This window comes from Octodon degus, unplaced genomic scaffold (genome assembly GCF_000260255.1).
Source record: "Octodon degus isolate 3935 unplaced genomic scaffold, OctDeg1.0 scaffold00158, whole genome shotgun sequence".
In the NCBI taxonomy this organism is placed as follows: Eukaryota; Metazoa; Chordata; class Mammalia; order Rodentia; family Octodontidae; genus Octodon; species Octodon degus.
The window spans coordinates 2,806,769-2,816,922 of NW_004524734.1; the positions used below are offsets into that span (position 1 = coordinate 2,806,769).

At 47.0% G+C, this 10,154-nt stretch overlaps 1 protein-coding gene across 2 annotated transcripts in view; it reads left to right on the top strand.

Annotated features, from left to right (window-relative positions):
• Window positions 1-9,927, top strand: part of Klb (klotho beta) — a 35,869-nt gene extending 25,942 nt beyond the window's left edge. The window contains exons 3-5 of one of the 2 annotated variants that reach the window (XM_004642674.2): window positions 174-442; window positions 2,600-3,743; window positions 8,435-9,927. In XM_004642674.2, coding sequence (XP_004642731.1) covers window positions 174-442; window positions 2,600-3,743; window positions 8,435-8,820 — 1,799 coding nt within the window. In that variant the 3' untranslated portion in view covers window positions 8,821-9,927. The remainder of the gene's footprint in view (window positions 1-173; window positions 443-2,599; window positions 3,744-8,434) is intronic. The other variant, XM_023702809.1, reaches the window with a different exon arrangement.
• Window positions 9,928-10,154: the final 227 nt, after the last annotated feature.

The window sequence follows — 10,154 nt, forward strand, 5'->3', positions numbered from 1 at the left end:
TTATTCTATTCAGACATCTCCCTGGCCCCAAAGCTAGCATTTTTGAGGGGTCAACCTAAGAGTCCTGCAAAGTAAGAAAAGGGTTGGTTTTCCAGTCCGTTGTCCCCTGGCATATCATAGAAGTGGCAAGCATGCTCAGCCCTTCAAGTGTATCTGCTTTCTTCTTTCCACAGCCATACGGTCTGATGGAGTTCAAGTGTTCGGTTATACCGCCTGGTCTCTCCTGGATGGCTTTGAGTGGCAGGATGCTTACACCACCCGCCGCGGGCTGTTCTATGTGGATTTCAATAGTAAACAGAAAGACAGGAAACCCAAGTCCTCAGCACATTACTATAAACAAATCATACAAGAAAATGGTTTTCCTTTAAAAGAATCTACACCCAAGATGCAGGGTCGGTTTCCCTGCGACTTCTCCTGGGGCGTCACTGAGTCTGTTCTTAAGGTAAGTGGCTACTTATGGGAATTAACCATTGTCAGGGAGATGCTGGCTGTTCTGTGACATTTACAAGGTGACAGCTAAGGGATGTCGATAACCATGCATTCCGAGGCTGTGAGGGAAGGTGGGGGGGGAGGGAGATCGTGCTGGCTGAGATGCTGAGGTGGGCCAGAATGCATGCATGGTGTTGAAGAGGTTGCCTCCTGGGCTGCGGGTTCATGCATACTGATGGGCCTGGCAAGGAGTCAGCCTCTGTTGAGCCACTTAGACTAAGAATGGGGATGAAGGATTTGCCAGAAGATAGTAGATTGCTCTTTGAAAAGCCAGCCAGGCATGTAGGCACAGGCCTATAATCAAGCTGAGGCAGGAGGAGCACCACAAATTTAGGCCATCCTGGGCTACTTAGTGAGTTCAAGGCCAGTCTGAATGACATAGTGAGACCCAGTCTCAAAAACACAATACAGGGCCAGGGATATAGCTCAGCAGCACAGTGCCTGCCTGGCAAGTGTGAGATTCTAAGTTTGAGTCCCAGTACCAAAACAAAAACAAAAACACCCACAAAAACATAAAAAGATTTGTACTGGAAAGGCTGAGGCAGGAGGATCATTGAGAGTTCGAGACTAACCTGGGCTACAAAGTGAGCTCAAGACCAACCTGAACTGCATAGCAGTTTTGAGACCCTGTCTCAAAAAGACAAAAAAAAAAAAAAAAAAAAAAAAACAAAGAAAGTTGATTTTGATTTGTCTGATTATTTAATAAGTTTTTCTTTTTTTTTTTTTTTTTTTTTTTTTGCGGAACTGGGGATTGAACTCAGGCCCTTGTGCTTGCCAGGGAAGCGCTTATTCCACTGAGCTGTCTCCCCAGCCCCAAGATTGCTTTTTGTAAATATCCTTTTCAATACCATGCTGATGTGAGGTTTTTAAAACACTGTAATATCAGCCAGGAAGATTTTACTCAAACAATTAATTATATCCAGATTTAACTTTATGCTCACATGATCAATGTTCTCTCAGTTTAATGTCCTAGATAACCAGCTGGCAGATGGCAAGCGGGCAGTAATATGGTTTTGCAATTAGGCTATGAAAAATGACACATGAGAAAACAATTAGAGGGAAAAGATTTACCAAAGGTTAATTATCATTTTGCCTGGTGTATTTAAATTCAGTCATGAAGAGAAACAGTATTTTAAAATAAGAAGAGAACTATTTGCTTGTCCTTATTAATCTTGAATTGGGAAATATTTTTCTTAAGCTCGTGTTTGGGTTTAGACTCAAGGGCTTAACAGGCTATTAATTTCACCCAAGGAAAACCAAACCCAAGTCATGACTACCTTGTGTTTATATGATGCTTTAGTTACCAGGGTTCAGCACACCAGGAAGGTAGGTAAGACAGCTCAGAACTATACAGTGGCCTTGCCCAAAGGTAACCACCATAGGAGTCTAGGGCTTTAGTGTTAACCTCAGGGTTTCGAGGGGTATCTTATTGTCCTTGGGTAGAGATAACATTCAGTACCCTCTGTTGGGCAAGCAAATGCTATGTTCTCCTGGGACAGGATATACTAGAGGCAAATGTGACCTTAATTGGACTTTTGAAATAAGAGGAGCTGAAAGTTGCATTTTTTTAGCAAATGCAAGCAGCCTCAGCCCACCTCCATCCCACCAACCAACCTCTTGTAGGAACTGTCGCTGCCTGTTGTAGCCCCAAGTGCTGACCTCGGGGACCTCCTCCAATTTTACCTTTGCCTTCACTTTATGACAGAGCTTAAAAATGCATCTTTTATGATTGCTTTAAACTGAGGGTACCAGCCAATTTCCGGATGCATTTGAACAGAATCACAGCGACCCCACCATATAACTTGGGATCAAAGTTCAAATGAGCTAGAAAATGCCTTCTCAGCCTTTTCTTGTTTTCCAAGCCAAGGCCTGGATGTGGTCCCTTCCCTGTTTCTGGTCTCCCTGGAGATTCTGAGGGCTTCCAAGGAGGGTGATTGTGCAGGTAGGCAGCTGGAACACACACATCATCAGAAAGGATGTGTGCATCATTTATTTTCTGTCTCCCGAGGCAGGGCCTTTCTCTCCAAGAATGCAAGCTGAGCCCATCCCAAGCCCTACCCTGGGGGTCACAGCCAGTACAAGCTTCATCCAAGTGTGGTTCTTTCCGCAGCCCGAGCTGATGGCCTCCTCCCCACAGTTCACCGACCCTGGCCTGTACGTGTGGAATGCCACAGGCAACAGACGGCTGCACCGCGTCAATGGGGTAAAGCTGAAAACACGCAAGGCCCAGTGCACAGATTTCCTCAGCATCAAAAAGCAACTGGAGATGCTGGCTAGAATGAAAGTCACCCACTTCCGGTTCGCTCTGGACTGGGCCTCTGTCCTCCCCAGCGGCAACCTGACCTCCGTGAACCGCCAGGTTCTGCGGTACTATAGATGTGTGGTCAGTGAGGGTCTGAAGCTCAACATCTCGGCGATGGTCACTCTGTACCACCCGACGCACGCCCACCCGGGCCTCCCCGGGCCCCTGCTGCGCAGCGGGGGCTGGCTCAACCTGGCCACAGTGCAGGCCTTCCAGGACTATGCAGGGCTGTGCTTCCGGGAGTTGGGGGACTTGGTGCGGCTCTGGATCACCATCAATGAGCCCAACCGACTGAGCGACACCTACAACCGCACGGGGAACGACACCTACCGGGCGGCGCACCACCTGCTGCTGGCCCACGCGCAGGCCTGGCGCCTCTACGACCGGCGCCACCGGGCAGCGCAGCACGGGGCGGTGTCCTTGGCCCTGCACGCGGACTGGGCCGAACCCGCCAACCCCTTCGTGGACTCGCACTGGAAGGCGGCCGAGCGCTTCCTACAGTTCGAGATCGCCTGGTTCGCTGAACCGCTCTTCGGCACGGGGGACTACCCGAGGGCCATGCGGGAGCACCTGGCCTCCCGGGGCCGGCGCGGGCTGATGGGCTCCGCGCTGCCCCGCTTCACCGAGGCTGAGCGCAGGCTGGTCAGGGGCGCCGCCGACTTCTGTGCCCTGAACCACTTCACCACCAGGTTTGTGATGCACGAGCCGCAGGCGGGCAGCAGCTACGACGCGGACCGCGATGTGCAGTTCCTGCAGGACATCACCCGCCTCAGCTCGCCCACGCGCCTGGCTGTGCTGCCCTGGGGCGCGCGCAAGCTGCTGCGCTGGATCCGCGGCCACTATGGCGATGTGGACATCTATATCACGGCCAGCGGCATTGACGACCAGGCACGTGAGAACGACTGGCTCCGCAAGTATTACCTAGAGAAGTATGTCCAGGAGGCTCTGAAAGGTGAGGCTGGGCCCTCCTCACTACGGTGGGTGGGGACCAGGACACAACGGGGTGAAAGGCCTAGTGGTCACTGTGTCAGACTTGTAGCACCCAAGTTATTTTAATTTTAGAGTAACAAGCTAGGAGCGGGGCATAATTCCGGCACTGGTGAGGCTGAGGCAGGAGGATCCTTAGGAGTTAGAGACCAGCCTGGACTACAAAGTGAGCTCAAGGCCAGCCTGAACTGCATAGTAAGACACTGTCTCAAAAAGGCATTTAAAAAAAAAAAAGTAACAAGCTCATTATGGAAAATTTGGCATATTTTTCTACAAATCATTTGAAAATTCATCCCCCAAGACAAACACTGCCCATATTTTGGATTACTTCTTTCCAGCTGCTAGATACATTATTTTTTGTTTTATTTTCATTTTTGAGACAGGCTCTCACTATGTCTTGCAGGCTGGCCTTGAACTCACTATGTAGTCCAGGATGGCTTGTAATTCCTACAGATCATCCTGCCTCAGCCTCCCAAACCTGTGTATTTTTAATACTTAACCTGTCTCAAAAAAAACCCAGAGTTTTGTATCCAACATTTACCCCCCCCCCCCGTACTACTCTACCCCAGACCTATATCCCCCACCCTCAGCTTCAACTTCTCTCTCGTGTTGTTGATCAAACCCAGGACCTCATGCATGCTATGACACCATAGATAAGCACTCTCCCACTGAACAAGAAACTTTGTCCTTAAAATCACATTATAAATAAATGGTCCACGGGCCGGGGACATAACTAGTAGAATAAGTACTTGCCTGGCAAGCACAAGGTCCTGAGTTCAATCTCTGGCACTGCAATCAATCAACCAATCAATCAGTGGCCCAAAGCTCAGCAGACTAAGTGCCTGCTTAGGCAAGCCAGGGACAAGGTTAGGGCTCCACTCTGGCCCCGCCTCAGCCATGGTGAGCTGCCACTGAGAGGAGGCATGAGGCCTGTAATCCTAGCACTAGGGAGGCTGAAAATAGGAGTATCACTACAAGTCTCGGCTGCATAGTGAGACCCTGTACCAAATACATAAATAAATAAGTGGTCCGTGTCTTAAAAATAAACTCATAAATTTTTTGTTCATGATTGCCTAATGCCACATTCTTTTTTTTGGCGGAACCGGGGATTGAACTCAGATCCTTGCGTTCAGTCAAAAGCTTATCCTACTGAACCACCTCGCTGGCCCCAAATGCTACATTCTTTATGAACGTATCTTCACATACCTAACCTTTTCTCCAATGTGTGATATTTAGGGTTTTATTTTCCCCCAAAGTAGGTGTCTAGTGTTTGATATGTAGGGTTTTTTCTTTTATTGGTATAGATTGTCTTCATTTCCAATCACCACCATTCAGATGAATTGCCCATTACATAATTTTGGAGTCAAATGTTTTCAAAAGCAGTGGATCAGACTGCTGATCTCACATACTGTTCCCAACATAAAGGCTTATAGCTACTTGTTGTTTTGTTTGGTTGGTTGTTTGTAGTTTAGGCTGGTCTTGAATTCACTGTGCTCCAAGGCTGGCCTCAAACTCTCCACAAATCTGCCTCAGCCTCCCAAGTGCAGGGATTACAGGCATGCACCACTATGCCCAGTTTAAAATCTTATGCTAGTTTATTTGTCTTTTTGAGACAGAGTCTCACAATGCAGTTCAGGGCTGCTTTATTTATTTGGGGTGTGTATGTTTTTATGGTACCAGGGATCAAATTTAGGATCTTGTGCTTGCCAAGCAAGCACTTATTCCACTGAGCTATTCCCCTGACCCCCTTGTTGGTTTTTTTTTTTTTTTTTTTGAGACCTGGACTCGCTATGTTACTCAGACTGGCTTTGAACTGTGTAGTCCAGGAAGGCCTCAATCTTGCAGTGATCCTTGTGCCTCAGCCTGTCAAGTGCTGGGATTACACGAGTGTGCCACCATGCCCAGTTTAAAAGATCACAATAAAATTGAAGTAGCAAAAATACCCCAGAAATATATGCATTTGCTGAACAAATATTGAGCACCTAATATAGGCTAAAACTTAACATAGGGCACTTAACACCAGTAAGTAAAATCATGATCACTGTCCTCAAGGAACCATTGTTCTGTGAGGTAAGAATCCACAAACGAGTGGGTGTGTGGTGCTTGTCTATAATTTCAGCACTCTGGCAAGCTGAGGAGCAGAATTCTCAAATTTAGGCCCTGTCTGGGCAATTTACTGACTTAGCAGCACTCAATGTCAAAAGTTATTTTTATTTATTTACTTTTGTGTTTTGAGGCAGGGTCTCACTATGTCGTTCAGGCTTGAACTCATGTTAATCCTGCTTCAGGCTCCCAAGTACAGGGATTACAGGTATTCCCCACCAGGCCTGACCTGTATCAAAATTTAATGGGGGAGCACCTTGGGATGTAGCTCAGTGCAAAGGCCCTGGGTTGAGCCCTGAGTATTGGAAAAAAAAAAAAAGTCAAAGAAATAAGAGGTCTCAGCTGTTTTATTGTTGATGAGACACAATACCTAATACCTAAAGTTGAGGGGGTTTTTTTTCTTTGGTGGAACCGGGGATTGAACTCAGACCCTTGTGCTTGCTAGGGAAGCGCTTATTCCACTGAGCCATCTCCCCAGCCCCTAAAGTTGAGGGTTTTGAGACAGGGTTTCTCTGTGTAGTTCAAGTTGGTCATGAACTCACAATGTAGCCCACACTGGCCTTCATTTCATTGTGATCCTCCTCTCAGCCACACACATCCAGGCACCTCCCAAAACACATATAGGCAGAAGGGAAGGAGGTACCCAGAGTAAGGAAGAGCAGCCACAGCTCTTATACCGGGGAAGGAGTGGGGTCATGGCAGGCTGGTGGTGGCAGTGGTGGGGATTGAATTCCAGTCCCTCTGCTTGCTGAAGCAGTAGCTTAGTCCACTAAGCTATCTCACTGGCCCAAATAGGGCAACTGTAGGTGACTGTTGTACACATGCATTTGTCCCTTGCCAGTGGGGATTTGCCTCTCTCATCTGGGAAAGCCCAATTTTGGTGGCCAGCAGGTAGCATGGCATGTGGTACTGGGAATTGAACCCAGGTCCTTGCACTTGCCAGACAGGTGCTTAGACTACCAAGCAGTCTTTCCAGCTTCAAGAGACAGTGGCTATTTGGTCTGAAGATTTGCTTTTTATGGTACCGGAACTCAAACTCAGGACCTTGCGTTTATCAGGAAGGCACTTATGCCACTGAACCATCTCCCCAGCCCTAATTATTGCACTGTTTATATTTACTTGCGGGGGTTTTTTGTTTTTGACACAGGGTCTTGTTCTGTGGTCCAGGCTGGCAAGGCCAGTTCTCTACCCTGCATTCTCTTTCCTGTTTTTCTCCATAGAACTTTTTACCTCTGATATTCTGTATCTTCCCTACTTGTTTACCCCATAAAAATGCAGGCTTAAGTTTGTCCCAAGCATTTTTTTGGGGGGGGGTAGGGTACTGGACTGAACTCAGGACTTTTTGCTTGGCAAGCAGGTGCTTAATTTGCTGAGCTATAACACTGGCCCCCCAAGCGCATATTTACAGCAAGAGGCTAGATAAACTAAGACTATAAGCTTAGAGAAAGCTAAGCCCTGGGCCATGTCCACATTCAGAGGCCAGAAAGAGGAGAAAACAGTGAAAAAGGCTGAATGGAGACAGGTGTTATAAAAGCTGGCTAGCTAGGGATGAGCTGCAGGGAGGGTTTTGCTTTTATTAAGATGGCAGAAGTTATGCTACTCTTATGAGAGAGGGAAGGAGCCCTGTCCCCAAGGCAGCTGAGGATGGCATGCAGGAGGCCTCAAGCAGGAGGTAAGGCACAGCAGGTGTGGACTCCAGAAGGAAGCTGGATTGCAGAAAGGGAAGGCGTTCTGAGCAAGCCAAGGTGCAAATTCACCCCTCAGTGCAGGGGTGACGCTGGGGGAATGCAGGGTATGAGGCTGGCTGAGAGGAGGGGAAACCAGGAGAAAGCAGAGGCAGCTTCTGGGCAGCACCCAGGGCTCATTCGAGGTCCACACAAGATAGAGGCCAGACTTCAGCTGGTGACCTCCAGCACAAATGTGCCAAATAACTTTTACTTTCAGGGCTCTGCCTCTTAAATTTGCTTTCCCCAAGGGTTTCTGGATTACTTATAGATCAAAAATTTATTTCATTTTTTAAAACCTAGGGGGCTGGTGAGATGGCTCAGTGGTCTAAAGCACCTACTTAGAACAAGCTTAGCAAAGCACAGGGACTGCGGTTTGATCCCCCAGCACCACATGCCAGCCCGCCCGTCCCCTGGTGGGCTGAGCTGGCCACACACACACTAAATAATAAATAAATAAATTAATTAATTAAAAAAAAAAAAAAACCTATACAGACAGGCTGGCAAGATAGCTCAGTGGTCTAAAGCGCCTGCATAGGCAAGCTTAGGCAAATGTACAGGGACTGCAGTTTGATCTCTGGCACCACAAGCTGTCCCAGCCCCACCCCCAGGGTGGGCTGAGCCAGCCACAAAATAAATATAAACAAATAAATAAATAAAACCTATACACACATTTACCCTCTTTCCACGGGCCATAAAAACCTTAAGTAAGAGCCCTGCCCTTTTTTTAATGGCAGGATTCGAGCTTGACTCACTGAAAACTAAACTTTTACCCATGGAACTTCATGGTCACTTGTGAGTCCTGATGTTACTTTCTGGTGTTTTTCAGCATACCTGATTGACAAAGTCAAAATCAGAGGCTACTATGCATTCAAACTGACTGAAGAAAAATCTAAACCCAGATTTGGATTCTTCACATCCGATTTCAAAGCCAAATCTTCGGTGAAGTTTTATAACACACTGATCAGCAGCGGTGGCTTCCCTGCAGAGCACAGCAACCCCAAGTGCGGTGGGGCACCAGGGATCAGAGAGTGTGCCATCTGCTCCCTGCTCCTGCAGAAGAAGCCGCTGGTATTCTTCGGGTGTTGCTTATTCTCCACCCTGGTTCTGCTATTATCAATCATCATTTTTCACCAGCGAAGGAGAAAACTCTGGAAAGCAAAGAACTTACAAAACATACCACTAAAGAAAGGCCAAAAGAGAGTTCTTAGCTAGACTCATCTTCTCTGTCATGATATCATAGAAATGCACTCCAGTCCCATGACTGCCACGGAGAAGGCAACGTGAGGCTCCACAGTCACCGGGGTGGTAAACTTGTCATCTCCACACCAGGCTCAGGTGAATGTCCCCTCACGTGTGACAGCAGCAAGTTCCATTTTTGCTGCTGAAGAATAAGGCTTCACCCTGCCAGAGCGCTGAGGACTCCCTGATTGCTGCTTCAGGCAACATGATGAGCAGTTTCTTATCCTTTTCCTCTGGACTTCTTTCCCAAATACCAATACCTACTCATGGCAAAGGAATTATTATTTTTTTTTTCAAAGGAATTATTTTTAAGTGAAAATCTGGCATGTTAGATGCCACAGCAGAGATTTTTGTCACTTCTAACAAGGTGTTTAGGTCAGGGTGGTCCTCAAATGGAAAGCAAAACCACAACAGGGCAAGCAATGCTTGCCTGAGGCCAGTTACAGCAGTCTAAAACATGTATCAGTTTTTCTCAGAATTATTCAGCATTTTTATGATATCTTTGTTGTGAGCTTTCAACCCTTAGATTTCTCATGTTTTAAAAAAATTTAATTCCCACCATTCATCCTGTGGAAAGAGACCAGGACTAAGATTCAGGACAAGAGCCAAGATGGGCTGCTGTGAAGACGGGCGCTGCTCAACCCCATGGCATAGTGGTTCCCCTTAACCGGCTTCCTTCCTCCTCCCTTTTTTTTTTTTGGCAGAACAGGGGATTGAACTCAGACCCTTGCACTTGCAAGTGCTTGTTGTCCTGAGCCATCTCCCCGACCCCAATTCTCCCAATTCTTATGATTGGGTAGATTACTGCTCACCATGAGACTATACTATTCCACAAGAATTACTTTCCTCTGAAGAGTTTTGCTGCTTTTCACATGAATACAGGTAGCTTGAGGTACAGAATGAAGCCACATCTGGACCTAGCAACTTGTGACTGGAGAAATTCAGTATATTGGTCTCAATGAATTAATGTTTACCTCTTCAAACTAGAATGTATAAATCTGAACTTGAATACTCTAATGGTTTAAAATGAGCCAGGTGTGATGGTGCATGCCAATAATCCCAGGACTCAGGAGGCTGAGGCAGGACTGCTGTGAGTTTGAGGCTAGCCTGAGCTACATAGTGAGTTCAAAGCCAGACTAAACTGCAAAGTGAGGCCCTGTCTCAAAAAACAAAATGAACTGTACTGAAGACAAGTTCTCATTAATTTTACACTGGAGACACAATTTGTGTACACGCCCATTTATCTCTCTTTCCTTCTGGTCCATCAACATTTAGCTCCACATTACACAGCAGCTACTCAGCATCTG